General features: G+C 41.3%; 1 protein-coding gene and 1 non-coding gene across 6 annotated transcripts in view; one reads left to right on the top strand and one right to left on the bottom strand.

The window, feature by feature from the left end:
- Positions 1-18605, top strand: part of tmem117 (transmembrane protein 117) — a 433754-nt gene that overhangs the window by 313438 nt on the left and 101711 nt on the right. For all 5 annotated transcript variants that reach the window (XM_072267436.1, XM_072267437.1, XM_072267433.1 and 2 more), the window contains exon 5: positions 2770-2867. In XM_072267436.1, coding sequence (XP_072123537.1) covers positions 2770-2867 — 98 coding nt within the window. The remainder of the gene's footprint in view (positions 1-2769; positions 2868-18605) is intronic.
- On the bottom strand, positions 1080-1205 carry LOC140203519 (U6atac minor spliceosomal RNA). The gene has a single exon (XR_011887389.1). It is a non-coding gene; the product is annotated as a U6atac minor spliceosomal RNA (small nuclear RNA).

Genomic DNA, 18605 nt, shown 5'->3' with positions numbered 1-18605 from the left:
TGTGTCGCCCTCTGACATCATTTACACAAACATGCTGTCTCAAGTCAGGAAGTGGCCATTCCATTGTCCTGCATTGAAAACTGAGTTTGGTAGGCACTGTGTGTGCGCGACATCGAACTCATAGTCCAGACCCTTCGATATCTTACTGCCAACTGGGGTACAATGTGGTTCTTTTCAACAAAGGTCTAAGGTGGCACCCCAATGCTCCGTTTTTTACCCAGCAACGGTGGAAGCATTGTGAGCTTCCATCAGTGCACAACTGAAATTGGAAAATGTCAAACACAGTCAGGAAAATTACATAGAAGTACTTAGGTTGGTTTTCTGAGGTGAAAATTTTCTGAACAGCCAATCTAACCCAGATAAAATTGTTTTTTGTGCTCATTTTGGGCATGAGAAATTGATGTTAAGGGATCTGATTTCTAGGCCAGATTTCTTGCAGCTTGGCTATTGTTTAAAAATCACAAGTGAAGAATACTATCTGACAATTCATTGGGAATAAAAGTCAGCAAAAATGTAAAACTTGTCTTTGCTGACCTACTTTGGTTCCTGATATTGAAACATCTCCAACTTAAAATATGTTGCCGTGTTTTTAAATCTCTACATAAACCCACTGCCAAGTCTCTAAACACTCTGGCCCTTCAGTCTGATCCTGAGAATTTTCCATCTTTCCATCTCTGTGATCTAGCCCTTCCCTTTTCTCAACATGTTCTCCACTCCCAGCCAGAATTCTCTGCTCATTGAAGCTGTTTCTCTCTCCTGCAATGTGCAACTATTGGCTGCTAATTTCTTCATGATGATTTCATTCTTTGGAATCCACTTTCTAAACTCTCAGAGTTCCATCCTTTCAGGTATCAAACAGAATGCTGGAGGAACTCAATGTGCCAGGTAGCGTCTGTGGAGGGAAATGAACATTTGATGTTTTGGGTTGAGATCTTTTATCTAGACCCTCAAACTGACCTGTTAAAGGTTCAAAGTTCAAAATAAATTTTATTATTATGGTACATATATGTCGTCATATACAAGCCTGAGATTTATTTTCCTATGGGCATATTTGGCAAATCTGTTGAATAGTAACAAAGACAGGATCATGGTTAGACGCCAATGCCTAGTAGATGGTAGTGCTTGACCATTTGTTTGTTGTAAGGCTACTAGGACCCCTTACATCCTTCACAAGGGGAGTGCTAATCTCTCCTTTCGTACAAAAATAGGCAAAAGATTAGGTGACTTGATCAAAAGTCTTAGGGGTATATGTATAGCTAGAATGGAGCAGAGAGTGAGTTTGTATTTGGCGGGAGCAAAGGATGTTGGGAGTGGCAAGGGTGGTACGCAGCGGGAGTGGTGTGGTACAGGTGGCAAAGAAGGAGCGCCGGGGGCCCAGGAGTGGGTGGCATGGCACAGATACACCCAGCTTGGAGACAGCAGGCAGGGTCATTTGATTCCAAACAATTAGTTTATTGATCATTACAGAATGTCTCTCTGCTGTTCCTTCCCGTCTCCCTTCACCTTTTCCCAACCATGGTACCCCTCTCCCTGGCCCCTTCCCACTCTCAGTCCACAATAGAGACCTATATCAGAATCAGGTTTATCATTACTCACAAATCTCATGAAATGTGTTTTTATTTTGTGGCAGCAGTACAGTGCAATGCATAAAATTACTGGAGTATCATGCAAAAGTCTTAGACACCCTAGCTCTCTATATATAATTTATAGTAATTTTTAGTGTATTGCACCATACTGTTGCCGCAAACCAACAAATGTCACATCTGCCAGTGACATTAAAGCGGATTTTGATTCTGATTCCACATACCACTCTGTGTAATAAAGTTGTTCCTCAAGTTCTTATTACAATTTTTCTCTCATCTTAATCCTATGCCCTCTAGTTCATGATTTCCCATAAATGCAAAAAAGGATGATGGCATTTACTCTATCGATGCCCTTCATGATTTTATACACATCTATAAGATCACTTCTCAGCCTCCTACACTTAATGGCTGTTCTTTCAACTTCACATATTTGCAAGGTGGAAGAAAAAATTGCCACTTTTTTACATTCATTGTATACTCTAAGCACCATCACCTATTAAGTCAACAGGCTGGATTCAATATGATTTATTAATCCTTTATTTTCTTTGAATTCCAGTATTTTGTTTGTTAGTCCCGATTCCAGCATCTACAGTTTCTTGTTGTCCATCCACTCCTTTAACTCATTCCTTAAAATCTACTTCCTTGTCTAAGAGTTTTGGGGCTTACCACCTCAGATACCTTGGCATGACAGGCTAAAAAGGGGCCCTCCCATACACAATATCTTCCTGAAAATTTCAACAGGACATCAGAACTTGGTTATATGCATCTTGGAGCAAACAAAAACTGCTGGGCTGGAGGAACTCAACAGGTCAGGCAGCGCCTGTGGAAGTAAGTGAACGATCAACATCTTGACCTGAAACGTTGACTGTGCACTTCCCTCTGCAGACACAGCCTGAGCTGAGTTCCTGCAGTAGTTCGCTTTTGCCCCAGATCAGCCTCCAGTCTCTTGTATCTCTATTTCAGGTCTCAGGTTATTCCCACATTCATTCACAGCTGAAATGGCAGTGGGCTTGCAATAAGATTTTGTTCCTAGCAACCACATACATGATAGACTAAATGGCCTCTGCTGTTAAGCAATGGTTGTAAACATGTGTGCAAATCTGTGACCTACAAGAAAAATGGCAATAGATAATACAGAAGAAATAATATGCAATATTCTAACATTTGTTTCCTTTTTTATATGAAGGTCACTGATATGATGCTCCAAGATGATTCATATCCTGCTTGGGGAAAGACTGCACGAGCCTTCTGGAGAAAAGGATATAACAGGATTGTCTTGTTCTGGTAAGGATGAACTTTCATAGCCAATCAGACAGTTCTTATTTATAATTCCTTTTTTATGATTCAATTTAAAGATATTTCCTCTGGTGATCCAATTTGAGGCCTATTAGTGTATTCATTCTGATCTTGTTGAGCTGTTGTTGCACAGCTTGCAATGTTTCCAATGTTAATATGATTAGAAATTCAAACAGAACTTATACTAATTAGATTTTTCTTCAGTAAATCATTACCCTCAAGTTACAAGTATTAAATTATTGCACCATTATAGATTTCTCAAACATGCTTTATACTGAAATGGAATTTGCTTTTACCATCATGAAAACTTAGCTGACACATTGATTTGCTGATTCTTATTGTACTCCTGGAAGAACTTGACCTTAATAACCATGTACTAAAATTATCTTTAATGCTAAGCCATTTTTGATCTTGTAGAATTGATTTTAATTGCACGGTTTTTACTTGCAGCAAGTGCAGTAGGCTCTACTTGTAACATTATTTGATTTTGTAACTCTATATGATGAGCAGGAGGAGTGCAAGAATTAATAATTGGTTGGGAGATGGAGAAACTCTTCATTTCTGGGATGGAAGAAAATTCTAGGGGTCTGATTTCCAGTCTTAACATCTCATCATGCAGAAAAGCATCTGCCAAATACGGAACTAGCAATCCCCAAGTTTTCTAGGTGTCTAAATGATTCTGCAAGCAATTTGCATTTGGTGATCGCTTCCTAATTAGATTGAATTCAAATGGGAAATAGATAATGAATGTTTCTCTTACTTTCTTGTGATAGGGAAGGAGGCCTTTCAGTACATTGAGTCTTTGCTTCCTCACAGAGTAATCAATCCCATCTATCCAACTCCACCATTAACCTCTCTGCAACCTGTTTTCCCTCACATGCCTATTAACTTTCTTCTGATTCTTCTGCCAGCCCCCACACACTTTAGGGACAATTTGGCATAGCCAGTTATTCAACCTGCGTAAATTTGTGATTTGCCAGAAAGCCACACAGTGACAAGGAGGTCATGAGTACTCCATGCAGACAGCACCCAAGATCTGAAAGTGGATGAGCATTATCGCAACATTGTGTTACCATGCATATCAATATGACTCTCCAGGGGATGTGGTATGTCCCTAGTGGCTCAACCCTCAGACCTCGAGTAGCTATAGGAAGCAGAATGCATTGCTTTCCTTGAGTTTTAACAATTCTGCAGCATGCCTCTGAGTTCTAGTAATAGTTCACTGGTTTAATTTAAAATCAGAGAATGTATACAGTATACAACCTGAAATTCTTACTCTTCACAGACTATTCTTTAATCACTTTGATATGTATATACAGATGAATGAAATAGAAAAGTGAGAACCATTTAAAATATAAAACACACCCACAGCTCTAACTAAATTAGAGCTTGAACTTCAAAATATTTCAGAAGAGTTACAGACAAAAGAGTTAAAAATATATGTACATTTAATTGCAGCTGTTTATAAATGCCAGTAAGCTTATTTGCTTTTGTAGAAAACAGATTAAACTACATTAAATTTTATACTATTTGAGAAAAGAATTAAAACCATGCAATTAAATCATATCTAAGGGGTGTTTTTACTTAGTAATTACTATTTTACTTTCTCTATTTAACTTAGTAATTACTATTTTACTATTCTTACCCTCACTGGCACATGGCATGCTGGATAGTCGTTACATGATACACTAATAACCTATTTGACTACATACCTATCAAAGCAAGCTTCAGCACGGCTCAATGAAACACTATTTCACTTAGTCTTTTCTTTCCCATTGAAGGTAGTATATATAGATCCAATATCATTGGGAGTGAATAGAGGTGGGTCAGAATATTTATTTATTTATTAAGATACAACACAGAATAGACCTTTCTGGCTCTTCAAGCCATGCTGCCCAGCAATCCCCTAATTTAATCCTGGCCTAATCAAGAGACTATTTACAATGACCGACCAACCTACCAACCAGTAGGTCTTTGGTCTGTGGGAGGAAACTGGAGCATCAGGACAAAACCCACAGGGTCACAGGGAGAGCATATTACATGCAGTGACGGAAATTGCATGGGGGTCGTTGGTACTGTAAAGTGTTGTGCTAACCACTAACCGCTGCTCTATTATACATCCCTATCTCTAGCAAATCAAATACTTTAAAAATCTATTGATGTCTATCCTTTTCCCTATAATGCAAGAATTTGCCCACAAGGTATCAAGAAACTGGAATAAAATACTATTTAATTGGCTGTGATAGCCTCCAACCTGATGGCATGAATATTGACTTCTCAAACTTCCGCTAATGCCCCACCTCCCCCTTGTACCCCATCAGTTATTTATTTATATACACACATTCTTTCTCTCACTGTCCTTTTTCTCCCTCTGTCCCTCTCACTATACCCCTTGCCTATCCTCTGGGTTTCCCCCCCTCCCCCTTTTCTTTCTCCCTGGGCCTCCTGTCCCATGATCCTCTCATATTCCTTTTGCCAATCACCTGTCCAGCTCTTGGCTCCATCCCTCCCCCTCCTGTCTTCTCCTATCATTTTGGATCTCCCCCTCCCCCCTCCCACTTTCAAATCTCTTACTAGCTCTTCCTTCAGTTAGTCCTGACGAAGGGTCTTGGCCTGAAACGTCGACTGTACCTCTTCCTAGAGATGCTACCTAGCCTGCTGCATTCACCAGCAATTTTGATGTGTGTTGATTTAATTGGCTGTTAAGTATTGCACAACATACAATGAAAAGTCCACAAATCCGCTTTAAATCGTCACAGGGCATCAATTATATTGACCTCAGAGGGCAGAGGTACATTGGTCTAAAAGCTCATCCAAAGAGTGTACCTTTTGATAGAGCACTCCACTCAGCAGTTCTCAAGTCTCCATCTTCTGACTCTGAGCCAAGAGTGCTCTGCTGGTACTATAGTTGACTTCTTTCTTTTGGTTTTGTTACATACCATATGGTTTCATCTTTTACTTAAAGTGATGGAAAAGCTTGGGGAGGATTTAAATTGCACATTTATTATGTCTGTATACATGGTCCTTGGTGTTTTCAAACTGGATTAATATTTCAAGAAATGGTGATTGCAGTCAGGATGAAGGCTGAAGACTGTGATGAGAATTAACAAAATTTAGCGATTTAACAAAATCAAATGATTCATCAATATTTACAATCAGATTGATTGTTGCAGCTGAGAACTAGGACTGGGGCACAAATTCAACCCTCAAGTTTAGATTCTGATATAATATGGTGGGAAATGCTGTAGGAATTCAGTTTATTGATTTCTAATTTCCAGTGCACGTATGCTGCTGAACTGTAAGCTTGCCATGCCCAGAAGTGGATGATGAATGAACATTCTTGCAGAGTTTTGCTTGCTTGTAGTAAGTGAGTCCATGATATGATAATGGCTGCACTAAATGGTAGAACAGAATGAGCAAGTTATTCTAAATAAGCAGCAAAACTTAGATTTCATTCATACTACATGTTCATCTCGTGCAGGGGTTCCCAATTTTTTTTAATGCAATGGACCAATCCCATTAAGCAAGGGATTCATGGACCCCAGGCTGGGATCCTCTGGCTCAGCGAAGAGAAAGGGTTGTGTTACTGGGCTTGACTAATTGGAGATCTTGACTAATGATCCAAAGGTAATGCAAAGTGTTGGAAAAAACATCCATATCACTGAAGTTCAATCTTCCCTAGAAACATATCAAACCAATGTCATGTAACACACCCATCCTGAAGTATAATCTTTTCATTCCTGGCCCATCGATATGGTATGGTTTTCCTCAGTAGAGATAGGATGTTCAGAACCCTGATTTGACTGACACCCATTGCATTTTGGAGTCCAGGAGAGGTGTACTGTAGGTGGCTGCAGTAAAACTAAATGTGGGTAGGGAGGAGTGGGATCAGTGATGAAGGTCTGAGGCAAGTCCCCAAATCCATGTCCTCTTTCACCAGCGTCCCTCTTGTGACTCACACATGAATGTTAGCTCACAGCCTAATTGTTTATTCATTCATTGTGTGTCGTGTCGTATGACGTAGGCGATCATGGGCTTTCCATGACCATGATTGTTCTTGGCAAATTTCTCGTCAGAAGTGGTTTGACATTGTGTTCTTCTGAGTAGTGTCTTTACAAGACAGGTGACCACGGCCATTATCAATATTCTTCAGAGCTTGTCAGTGGTCACATTATTAGGACTTGTTATGTGCACCAGCTGCTCAAATGACCATCCACCACCTGCTCCCATGGCTTCATGTGACCCTGATCGGGGGAAGGGGTGCTAAGCAGGTGCTATACCTTGCCCAAGGGTGACCTGCTTAGGGAAAGAGCATCTTACACCTCCTTTGGTAGAGATATTTCTTTACCCTGCCAACCTGACAGCAGTAACAGGGGTGATATACAACTATGGCTGGGTCATCATGTCTGTTTTAAACTGGCACTTATTGGAGGGCCATCCCTTCTCCTGAGACTCTTCTTTGGACTTTGTACGCTCTTCTTCTGTGGGAGAGAGAAAGGAACTGAGTGATATTAATGGTGTAATTCAGATGTACTAGGGACACTTGCAAAGGGTGCCAATGAAAAAATAATGCATTGTTATCTGTATTGGTATTGGTCACATGTACCAAGATACTGACGAAGGGTCTCGGCCTGAAACGTCGACTGTACCTCTTCCTAGAGATGCTGCCTGGCCTGCTGCGTTCACCAGCAATTTTGATGTGTGTTGCTTGAATTTCCAGCATCTGCAGAATTCCTCGTGTTACAGTGTAAAGCTTGTCTTGCATACTCTTTATAGAGATCAAATCATTCCACAGTGCATTGAGATAGAATAAGGTAAAACAGTAACAATGCAGAGCAAAGTGTAAAACATACCAAAAAAGTGAAGTGCAGTTAAATGATAAAGTGCAAAATAATCATGAGGTAGATTGTGAGGTCAAGCGTCCATCAAATCATATAAGAGCGCCACTGAAGAATCTGATAACATCCTTGAGCCTGGTGGTATGTACCATGGGGCTTTTGTATCTTCTGTCTGATGGGAGAGGGGAGAAGAGAGAATATCCGGGGTGGGAGGGGTCTTTGATTATGCTGACTGCTTTACTGAGGTAGTGACAAGTATAGACAAATTCCATAGAGACAAGAGAACACAACACACAGGAACAGAATTAGGTAATTCAACCCATCGAGTCTGCTCCACCATTCAATCATGACTAACTTATTATTCAATCTCAACCTCATTTTCCTGTCTTCTCCCCGTAACCCTTGACACCCCTTGCTAATCAAGGACCCATCAACCTCCGTTTTAAATATAACCAAAGACTTGGCCTCCACTTGGTCAGCTGCGGTGGTGATTCCACAGATTCAACATCTTCTAGCTAAGGACATTGCTCTAAGTGCCATCCAAGGAAATTCCTCCGCACCTCCATTATAAAGAAATATCCTTGTATTCCCAGGCTGTTCCAAGGTCTGCACAAATCTTGGGAGTTCTGATTCATGGAGTAATTGAGTCAGACCACACAGAAACAGACCCTTTAGCCCACTGAGTCTAAATGACCATCAAATACTTATCCATATTAATCTCAATGATGCCTGTAATGTGCTAGCCTTTGTCTACACCTCTCTATAGTTTCTTGCAGTCATATGCAGAGCAGTTGCTATACCAAGCCATTATGTATCCAGAGAGAGATCCATAGCAGGCAGTAATGTGAGGATATGCCTAGACAGAAAAGGATGGCTGTGCTCGAGAGATGTTGATGTGAGGAATGGTATGAGAAGGTCAAGTAAAGTGAAGAGGATGGGGTGAGGTACACCATGTGCATGTGTCATTCTCTTTTCCTACTCTGCGTAATCGTTGTAAAACACTGAATCTATAGGCAAAACTTACTCTCCTTCATATATGGTTGATAATTTCCTGCCATGCATGCTATGTTTCACTGGCAGACTGCTTCTTCCTGTTAACAAGGACGAGTAGCCCAAACACCCTCTGTACGATACACAGGGGCGTTTTGTCTGTGAACCTGGACTCCATTCTATCATTTCTTGCTGTGGACCTCAAAACCCAATCAAACTGCATATTTGGGAAGAGGTGCAGTCGATGTTTTAGGCCGAGACCCTTCGTCAGGACTAACTGAAGGAAGAGTTAGTAAGATTAATCCTTCAGTTAGTCCTGACGAAGGGTCTCGGCCTGAAACGTCGACTGTACCTCTTCCTAGAGATGCTGCCTGGCCTGCTGCATTCACCAGCAACTTTGATATGTGTTGCTTGAATTTCCAGCATCTGCAGAATTCCTGTTGCAAACTGCATATTTGTAGTGTTTCCTCAAGTAAAGTCATAAGATATGGGGTCAGAATTAGGTCGTTTGGCCCATCGAGTAGGCTCCGCCATTTCATCATGACTGATCCATTTCTCTCTCAGCCCCAATCTCTTGTCTTCTCCCTTTGTCCCTTCATGTCCTGACTAATCAAGAATCTATCAACCTCTGCTTTAAATATACCCAATGACTTGGCCTCCACAGCCACCTGTGGCAACAAATTCCACAGGTTCACCATTCTCTGGATGAAAAATTCCTCCTTATCTCTGTTCTAAATGGATATCCCTCTATTCGGAGGCTGTATTCCCTGGTCTTAGATCCCCTACCACAGGAAACATCCTCTCCACATGGTGGAGTGGGGATTGATCGACATAAATTGTCATCCTGCCAGCTCATGCTTAATGGTTGGGTAATCTAGAAATGATACAATACACTTACACACTTCCTGCACGCAGCTGGATGCTTGGACTCATAAATATCTGGATATTAAGAGCCAGCTCACACAACCGATCATTAGTTAAAATAAAATAATCATCAAAATACAGCCAATGAGACTTCAGGGATTAATCATAATTAATGGCATGACAGAGACTTTCCTCACTATGCAGATAAAATGATAGCAAACATAACAGTAAGGCTTTATTGTCTGGTGTATACATTGAACTGTTAAGATTGACTATTGGACCCTGAGGATCCACCCCTATTTCTTTTGTGGTTGTGGACAGAAGCTACACTCTTCACATCCATTATAAAAATGGTAATTATCAACTGTACCCATTCTCTGACAGGGTCAGTAATCAAGTCATATGTCACAACTGAAGGCCAAACACCCTAATCTTTGTCAAGAAAATTCATGTATAAATCACGAGAGCAGAACCTAGTTGCGTGATGTTGCAGACAGCAACTCATTTCAGAAAAGAAGAAGCACATGCCAAAGAGACTTTTAAATATTGATGTGCCACTTCCATGCTCAGCTGTAAGTAGTACTGCTGTATTACTGACTGTGGCCCGTTCTGTTCTTTTCAGAGCAATGAATAAGTTACAAAATTTTTGTCAGTGTCTTTTACAGAGAATTATTGGTGGAGGTTTAATTCTTAATCAGTCTCCTTTGCATAATCAGAGATAGTGCATGATAAGACTGTTTCTAATTAGCATTTTGCATTTATATTTCAACCTACTAGTAATGAGTATACTCCACATTCGATAAATGAAATTTCTTATTAATAATGTGTAAATGTTTTGTCTGCTGGAGGCTGGATTTCTTTCCCCCTCGTTCAGTTGTTTGTTTCGAAAGGCTGAAAACTGGGACTCCAGCTCGCTTGGCGTTATGAACTGCTTCACGTAAACTGACAAGAGCTTTTAGGTGAAGATGGATCATTAGATTACTGACTATGCTGTCTGATTGATAATTTAGACAATTAGGTCACACATTCTTTATTAAAGACAATTTGCGTTAATTTCCATTGATTCTTATGTGAAGATGAAAATGCATTGCAATATTTCAAAGAATGTGTACTTGTTACATTTCAGCTGCATACTAAGTAAATGTTTTAAATACACATACATAACAAAGTCAAGTAGTGCTCTTTAAGATATAGAAAATAGAACATAGAAGAGTACAGCACAGGAATAGGTCATTTAGCCCACAGAGTTGTGCTGAACCAGCTAAAAAACAAATCAAGTACACCCAAACATTAATCCATCCTCCCTACAGCATGTCCATATTCCTCCATCTTTCTTACATCCATGGGCCTATCCAAATATCTATTAAAAGCCTCTAATGTATTTGCCTCTATCACCATACCAGGCAGTACATTCCAGACAACCATGACTTTCTAAGTAAAAAACTTAACCCCCACATCCTCCTTGAAAAATCTGAATCTGAACACATAATCCCAGTTGACTATCAACTGCAGTTGTGAGGGAACATTGCGTTGTTGGTTGCTACCTTTTGGGTAATGCAGTTTCTCCCCAGGTTACAGAGGAGTTCTGTTCCTGTGATCTGTTTGTAACCCGGACAGTTTGCAAATCAGAAATGTGGTCACAAACTGAGTTTAGGGGCAATAAAGATGCTTATAGCCCCACGGCAGCTGGTATGATCCATCTAACCATTCTTCCAAATGCATGATTGTGTCTATGGACTGTACGTAAGTTGGGCGTCATAACCTGGGGAAAACCTGTACGTTAAACTAAGGTCCTCCCTTAAGTGTATATAAAGATCCAAAATTCTAAAGGTTTCCCCAGCTGTTTTGGCTAATAATTCAGATTGTCCTGCCATTATTACACTGATGTTTTTGATGTTTTGTAGGAGTTTGCTATGAGCTTTTCCTACATTACACAGTAATTAGAAACTAGCCTCACTGATTGTGAAGTGCATTGTTAAAGTTCAAGTTCAGTTTATTGCCATTCAATTGTACACATGTATACCACCAAATGAGACAATATTGCCCCCAACCAAGGTGTACAACACAGTACACATAACACATAAAATAATTTCACCACAAATAAATTAACAAGTAATAAAGTGCATATACAATGCAAGTTAAAAAGTAAGCATTATAATGTTACTGACACTTTATATGTGATGAGACCTGGGTGGTGACAGGGAGTTCGGTAGTCTTATGGCCTGGGGGAAGAAGCTGGGGAACAGGCGGGATCTCTGATAGTGTCAAGGACCCCAGGTACATAGCGCTGCTGATAAATATCCAAATTGGGTGGAAGAGAGATCCTGATGATCTTCTCACTAGTCCTCACAATCCCTTGTAGGGACTTGTGGTCCGGTGCCCTGCAATTCCTGTACCAGACTGTGATGCAGCTGTTCAGGATACTCTCGATGGTACTCCTGTAAAAATTGGTTAAAATGGGGGGAGCACCAGCCTCAATCTCTTCAGGAAGTGAAGATGCTGCTGTGCTTTTTTGAAAGGATATATCCTAAGATCCTTCCACTGTCCACTACACTACTGATAATTTACAGTGAGCCATTTTCATTCAAAACTGCATGTCTTTGGAATGTGGGAAGAAACTGGTACACCCAGAGAAATCTCATCTGGTGATAGGGAGAACGTGCAAACTCCACAGTGACAGCAGGAGCTTCGGATCGAGCACAGTCCATTGAAGCTTTGGGGCAGCAATGCTACTTGCTGCCCCACTGTGCTGCCCAGTATGTGATTCCAGCATTTGCACAACTTTAAATATTACATGCAAATCCTTTAGGCAATCGATCTGCTTTGCAATTCAGTATCTTCTTGTAGCTTTTCTCACTGACCAGGAGTTGAATATGATTTATATTATGATAGCTTGTCACACCAGACAGCCAGCCACTCTTGTGTTGTTTGGTTGATGCTGAGCAGGTCAGTGTCAGCTAAATCAGGTGAGACTGAGAATGATTTATATTGAAGCATTGCTTTACACTAACTTGAATTAATTAAGTTTTGAAATCCATCTCGCAAACGAGATGCTGGAACTGTTGAAAAAAGATAGAGGTATTGGTATGTTAATGAATTTACCTCGAGGCTCAATCAGTGAAAAGTCATTGGAAGTATAACCCATAATGATTGGAGGCAGTATGTGGATGATTTGTTGTTTCAGATACTTCAGCCGAGGCTTGTTTGAACTAAAGTCTTCAACATGTAGCAACAGGGAGGCAGCAGTAGCTGGTTAATTAGCAGGATAACTAACTAGTTCCCTGACAAGAAAAACTATTTGTTCAGTTCCTTTTACTTTATGTGGTTAGGAAACAACAAAAAAATATGAAACTGGTTCAGGACCAGTTTCACCAAAGAGATTTGACTGAAAAAAAGATAAGGCAAAGTACAACATAACTGTTAAACCTTCATAAAGAAAACAGTACAAGAAAGTGGCAGATCTTTAACTTACTGGAAGATATAGAATTGCCCAGCAAAGAAGGAGCTATTCAGCCAACAAACACCAATTCTAGCCTTACCAAAATGTGGCCCGATTAGTCATTCTTGTCAGTTCTTTTGTTAATGTTCCTTTCCTGTATGTATCCACATTATGCCAAATCCACCCAAATACTGACGAACCTATGGAACTCTACACTGTGGCAGTGGAAGCCCAGTCACTAACATGTTTAAAGGTAAAGATGGACAGACTTTTAATGGAATCAAGTGGTATGGGTTTAGTGCAGGAAAGTAGCTCTGTGGTAAAGGTAATCATGATTTTATTGAATGGCAAAGCAAATGTGAAATCATAAGATATTGAAGAAGAATTAGGCCATTCGACCCATTGAGTCTGCTCTATCATTCCATCATGGCTGATTTAAACCCCATTCTCCTCCCTGTAACATCTGACACCCTTAATAATCAAGAACCTATCAACCTCCACATTAAATATACCCAATGATTTGGCTTCTACAGCTGTTTGTAGCAATGAATTCCACAGATTCACCACACTCTGATTAAAGACATTCCTCCTCATATCTGATCTATAGGAACATCCTTCTATTCTGAGGCTGTGCCCTCTTGTCTCAGACTCCCCACTATAGAAAACATCCTCTCCAATTCCACTCAGTCAAGGCCTTTCAATATTCAATAGGTTTCAATGAAAATCCCCCCATTCTTCTAAACTCAGGTGAGTACAGGCCAAGAGCTATCAAACACTCCTCATAGGTTAACCCTTTCATTCATGTTAACCTCCTCTGGACCCTCTCTAAGGTACTTGTGCTCTGAGGTGAGGTGCCAAATGACTGTATTGCATTGATTTCTTATCTTCTTAGTCTTTTTTTACCTTAATTGTTTTATTAGGAGAGATGCTTACTAAGGATGAGATTTGCTATTAAACATGCAGTAACTAGTTGATTTCAGAATAGCATACTTAGTCTTCTGTACCAGCTGTTCCTTAAGGTTGTTATAGCAGGGGGTGGTAATGGGGGCAAGCTCCCATTAAATTTTCCCAGTTGCGTACGCCTCAAATAGCCTCTGACAACCAGGTCCACCTCCTGGCCTTCACCTGTGGCTTAGCTACTAAGCCCGGCAGAACCATTTCTACTGACAGGAGAAGGGGCAAAGGCGGGCTGCTGGAGTCTTAAAACCAGTTGCTTTGGGCAGATGGGGCTCATCAGCCGTGGTTGGCAACTCATCTAGGAAAAGGAAAACTCTGATCTCATGCCCCCGCTGCCTGCTGGCCATACCCACTCATGGGAAGGCTTTGGGTGTAAACTCTGAGGGAAAAAGTCTGGAGCTGGAGACCTAAAGGCAGTCCTACATTGAGTTCAACACTGACTGGCAACTCACACGATGCTGCTGGTGCCAAACTGTATCACTCCCTGCCGTTCTTTTGGGTTCATCAGATGTGTGGAAAAGGGGAGCTTGCTACGTGGGCAACAGCTTGCTCTCCATATGGTACTGCCCAGGCGTGCTTTTCTAGACAGCTAGGATGCAATATCCAGGGCCGACCCAACCGACATTGGCCCATATTTCTGAACTAGGACTCCCAACAGCATGACAGCTGATCCTAGTCACTCAAACGTCTTGTTCTGCTGTTGAAAGTTGGTGAATTAGGTATAAGCATCTGAATCAGCACTTTGCAACAGATTGCCAGAGCTTAAACCTGTTGAACTGCCACGTAACTACATCCTGCTCTCTTTGTTAATATAGTTTATGGTTCAATTAAGTGTTATAAACAATAGACTGTCAAAGCAGCTTTAAACCCCATTCATCAAAGGTATTAAGTCTACAGCATCTCATGCTGCAGCCTGGAATCTTGCCCAACAGTCACCCCTGAGAGCTCTAATATCACTTTTGTGAAGGTTAAATGGGATTGGTGTTTCTCTGGGAAAATGCTCCATAAATATCAATGTTTTACGGGTACCTTAAGCCTGCACTGGTCTCCGTTGATTTACTGAGGCTTATATACATTAGGCAACCCTCGGGAAACATCGCCTGTGCATGAATCTCTCCTGAATCCAAAGCTGCACTGTAATTACAGCAAGTGAGATCCATAGCACTTAATGAGCTCAGACACGTTGGGTGAATTTCTTGTGGTTGAGAACACAAAGCTTGTTTTAACTTAAGCACACCCTTGATTAGTGCTCTGTTCACTTAAGTATGAAGACATTTAAGGATTCAATCATTTTAAGTTACTGAATGAACATTCTGCAAGCTGTCTAATAGAATGGAATTAATGCTTGGAATGACTCCAGAATCATGCATTGTCTCGAGGGAGGGATTAAATATTTATGATGAGTGTTTGCAGTGAAATTTATGTGGAGGTTCCTACAGCTTCAGTATCCCATTTAATTTATTTCTTTGTTCTTCCACACACTGTTGCCTTACAGGACACAGGATTCTGTCGGCTTTTACTTCATTGATGGGGACAAAATGACACTTCAGTGATCCAAGGACCTAAAAAAAATTGCATTTGTCAGTGGGAAATGTTACAGGAATTCTATTAAAATGCATTGCACATGCTGGGAAGTAAGAGTCAGACTCAGTCACATAGGTAAAATGAGCTAACTAATCTATCAGGCAACAATCAATTGAAGACATCGTTTTGCTTTGGCAATTGCACCCTCGCAAAGCTCTGTATTCCAGTGGGTCTCAGCAACATGTTCAGCTCTGTCAGCGTGGAAGTCTTTAAGGATTTAATAAAAACTATGCACATACTTCACTTCAGGTGACTCTTTGTTCTCATTCAGCAGCACTGTAGCCATTAAATATTGATGAATGCAGATTACCTGTATATTTTTTAAAGAATGTACAGACTTTTTGTGTTTGCATAACAAAGCAAGCAGATTTAGGTTTTATGCTCCGTGTGTGGAAATAAAATGGCTTTCTGCATGATGTCTAAAGGTTTATTATTCAAAGCACACCTGTAAATTATTTTACTGTTATTCAGCAAATGTACATGCAAGAAAATATAGGGCAATCTTTTTCTTTGAAGATATTGTTCTCAACATTTCTGTGCATTCATTTTATTCCACCCTAATGATGTGGTGTGATAGCTTTAGCTTGAAAAGAGCCTGATGAGGTTTGTGAACTGAAGAGGTGACAGCTCAGTCAACAGTGAGACTTCACGGGAATTGGTCAGTTCAGAGGGCTGCATTTGCTTTCAGTTTGCTAAGCTTAAAACCAATATAAATGCTGTTAAAGGGTGTACTGTTAGGCTGCTGAAGGGTTAATTGGGGGAGGACGAAGAACCTGAGCTCCACAGTGCAGTATGAGGCACCAGTCAGTGGATGCCGTTCTGAATTCGGGGTTGGTGGCTATGCACCTCCATCTTCTTCGATCTTGCGACAGCACCGAGTACAGCCTCTCCTCCAGCTTGTTCTCACTGGCCGCCTTGGCACCGCCCACCGCCGCCCCCGCCGAACCCGAGGCCAAGTCGGCCTCCAGCCGCGGCCGCTTCTTCGAGCTTGGCCCTTCCTTAGGCGGAGGCCTTGGGCAGGTCCAGGCACACGGTGCAGCGCCCCAGTTCATCATGTCTCTTCTAACCAGGTGCACAGCATACGATTCGTAGATATGTGGTGAGGCTTTAATCTCTTCCACGGAAGATGGCCGTTGGCTCACAAGGAGCTCATCCGCCCTTTGTCAGGTCTTGTTTTTTTCAGTCCTGCTGGGTGTCCTCACACCCTCCTCACCAGACTAAGTCCGGTGGGGGAGCCGGCCCAAGTCGTCGACCACTCGACCACGGCCCCCGCCCCTCGCCAAATATCTTCAAGTGTCCAGCGCCCGACCGAAAACCATGGTCGAGCAGCCGGCGACCAAACCAGAAGTGTTAATTAATTCGTAAATCAGACCATTCAGTTTTAAGAAACAATTTGAATGTTTCTCACATCTAAGGCCAAACAAACAAAATATGCAAGGATTCACAATTCTTCTCTCTTCATGTACCTTGCGCATTACACGCTTGGGCAATCATGGCTTTCCACATTGAACGATCCCATGGTATCTCGCACACTTAAATCTGTTAGTTCTTTCACAGTGTCCATATATTTTCTACTTTGCCTTCCTCTGCCGCATTTCCCAGGCATACGGCCTTGTGATGTTAGGCATTCTATTTCTCCCTTTCTGATGACATGGCCCAGGAATTTAAGTTTTCTCTCATTTAATGTTCTCATTAAAGATCTTTTTGTATGGGCACGTTGGAGTACTGTCTCATCAGTTACCCTATCTCTATATGATATTTTCAGCATTCTTCTAAGAAACCACATTTCTGTTGCTTCTAAGTTTCTTTGGAGTTCTGGTGTTATAGTCCATGTTTCGGAAGCATACAGCAAGATTGACCAGATGTAACATTTTAGTAGCCTGAGCCTTGTTGTCATAGAAATGACAACAAGGCTTAGGGTTAGGGTTATGGTTCACAATTAAACATATTAAGTAATTAAATGCTACCATTATTTCATTGCCTTAGACGTCTTAACTAAAGCATACGAAATGTGTGTTAATTCTGGATCCAATGTGTATGATTGTACATGTAGAAGTTAAAATCCATTTAGTTGGACAATAAGTGACAGAAGAGACAAATGATTTGGGAGGAGCCTGTGAATGTTGAATAAAATCCCATATTACCCCATCTTGGGCACTTATTTCAGGTGGAAGTCAGATTTTCATCAATAGCTATAAACCATGATTTTCATGCTCCAGTCAGCGAAGCAATAATCTTGGCCTCAAAATGCTAGTCAGAAAATTGGAATGTTCTTTATCGTCATCTTTGGAAGTAAGTTTGAAGGGGACATGGGTTAGTGTGGCCTCAGGAAGATAAGTAATATTTTAGGTCCAGTGACGTTGGATATTGATAATTTATCTCGCTCCAACAAGTGCCAACTTAACCTAATTTGAACTCACAAGCCTTTGAGATATCTTTGCTTTTCTGTTTTTAGAATTTTGCAAATATCCTAATTTAATCACCTTTAGATGTTGCTTTCAGCTGCCTGGAATACATCCCTAGTCATCATTTGCTATATCTTTCTTTCTTTCTCCCTCTCTCCTTCTTCCCTCTTTCTCTCCCTATCCCCTCCTCCTCTACCCCCTCCTCTCCGCTCCCCACTCCCCCTCCTCCTCCCCTTTCCTCCTCTCCGTCTCCTCCCCTCTTCTCCTTCTCCTTCCTCCCCCTCTTCTCCTCCCTTCTCTTCCTCCCGCTCCCCTCCTTCCCTTCCCCTCCCTTCCTCTCTCCTCCTCCGCTCCCTTCCTCTCTCCTCCTCCCCTCTTCCCCCTCCCCTCCTCTTCCTCTCCTCCTACCTCCTCCCCTCCTGTTGCGTACACTGAGGCATTATGGTACAGTTGGTAGAGCTCTCTCAAGCTCCAGCAGTTTAGATTCAACCCTGACCGCTTGTGCTGTCATATTCTCTCTAACTCTGTAGATTTCCCTGAACTTCTCCAGTTTCTTTCCACATCTGAAGAACATGTGGGTTGATATGAATTGACTACTGTAGACTGTGTAAGTGAGTGGGAGAATCTGAAGGGAGCTGGTGAGAATAAC

This window comes from Mobula birostris, chromosome 9 (genome assembly GCF_030028105.1).
Source record: "Mobula birostris isolate sMobBir1 chromosome 9, sMobBir1.hap1, whole genome shotgun sequence".
In the NCBI taxonomy this organism is placed as follows: Eukaryota; Metazoa; Chordata; class Chondrichthyes; order Myliobatiformes; family Myliobatidae; genus Mobula; species Mobula birostris.
This window is presented reverse-complemented; position numbering and strand designations above follow the sequence as displayed.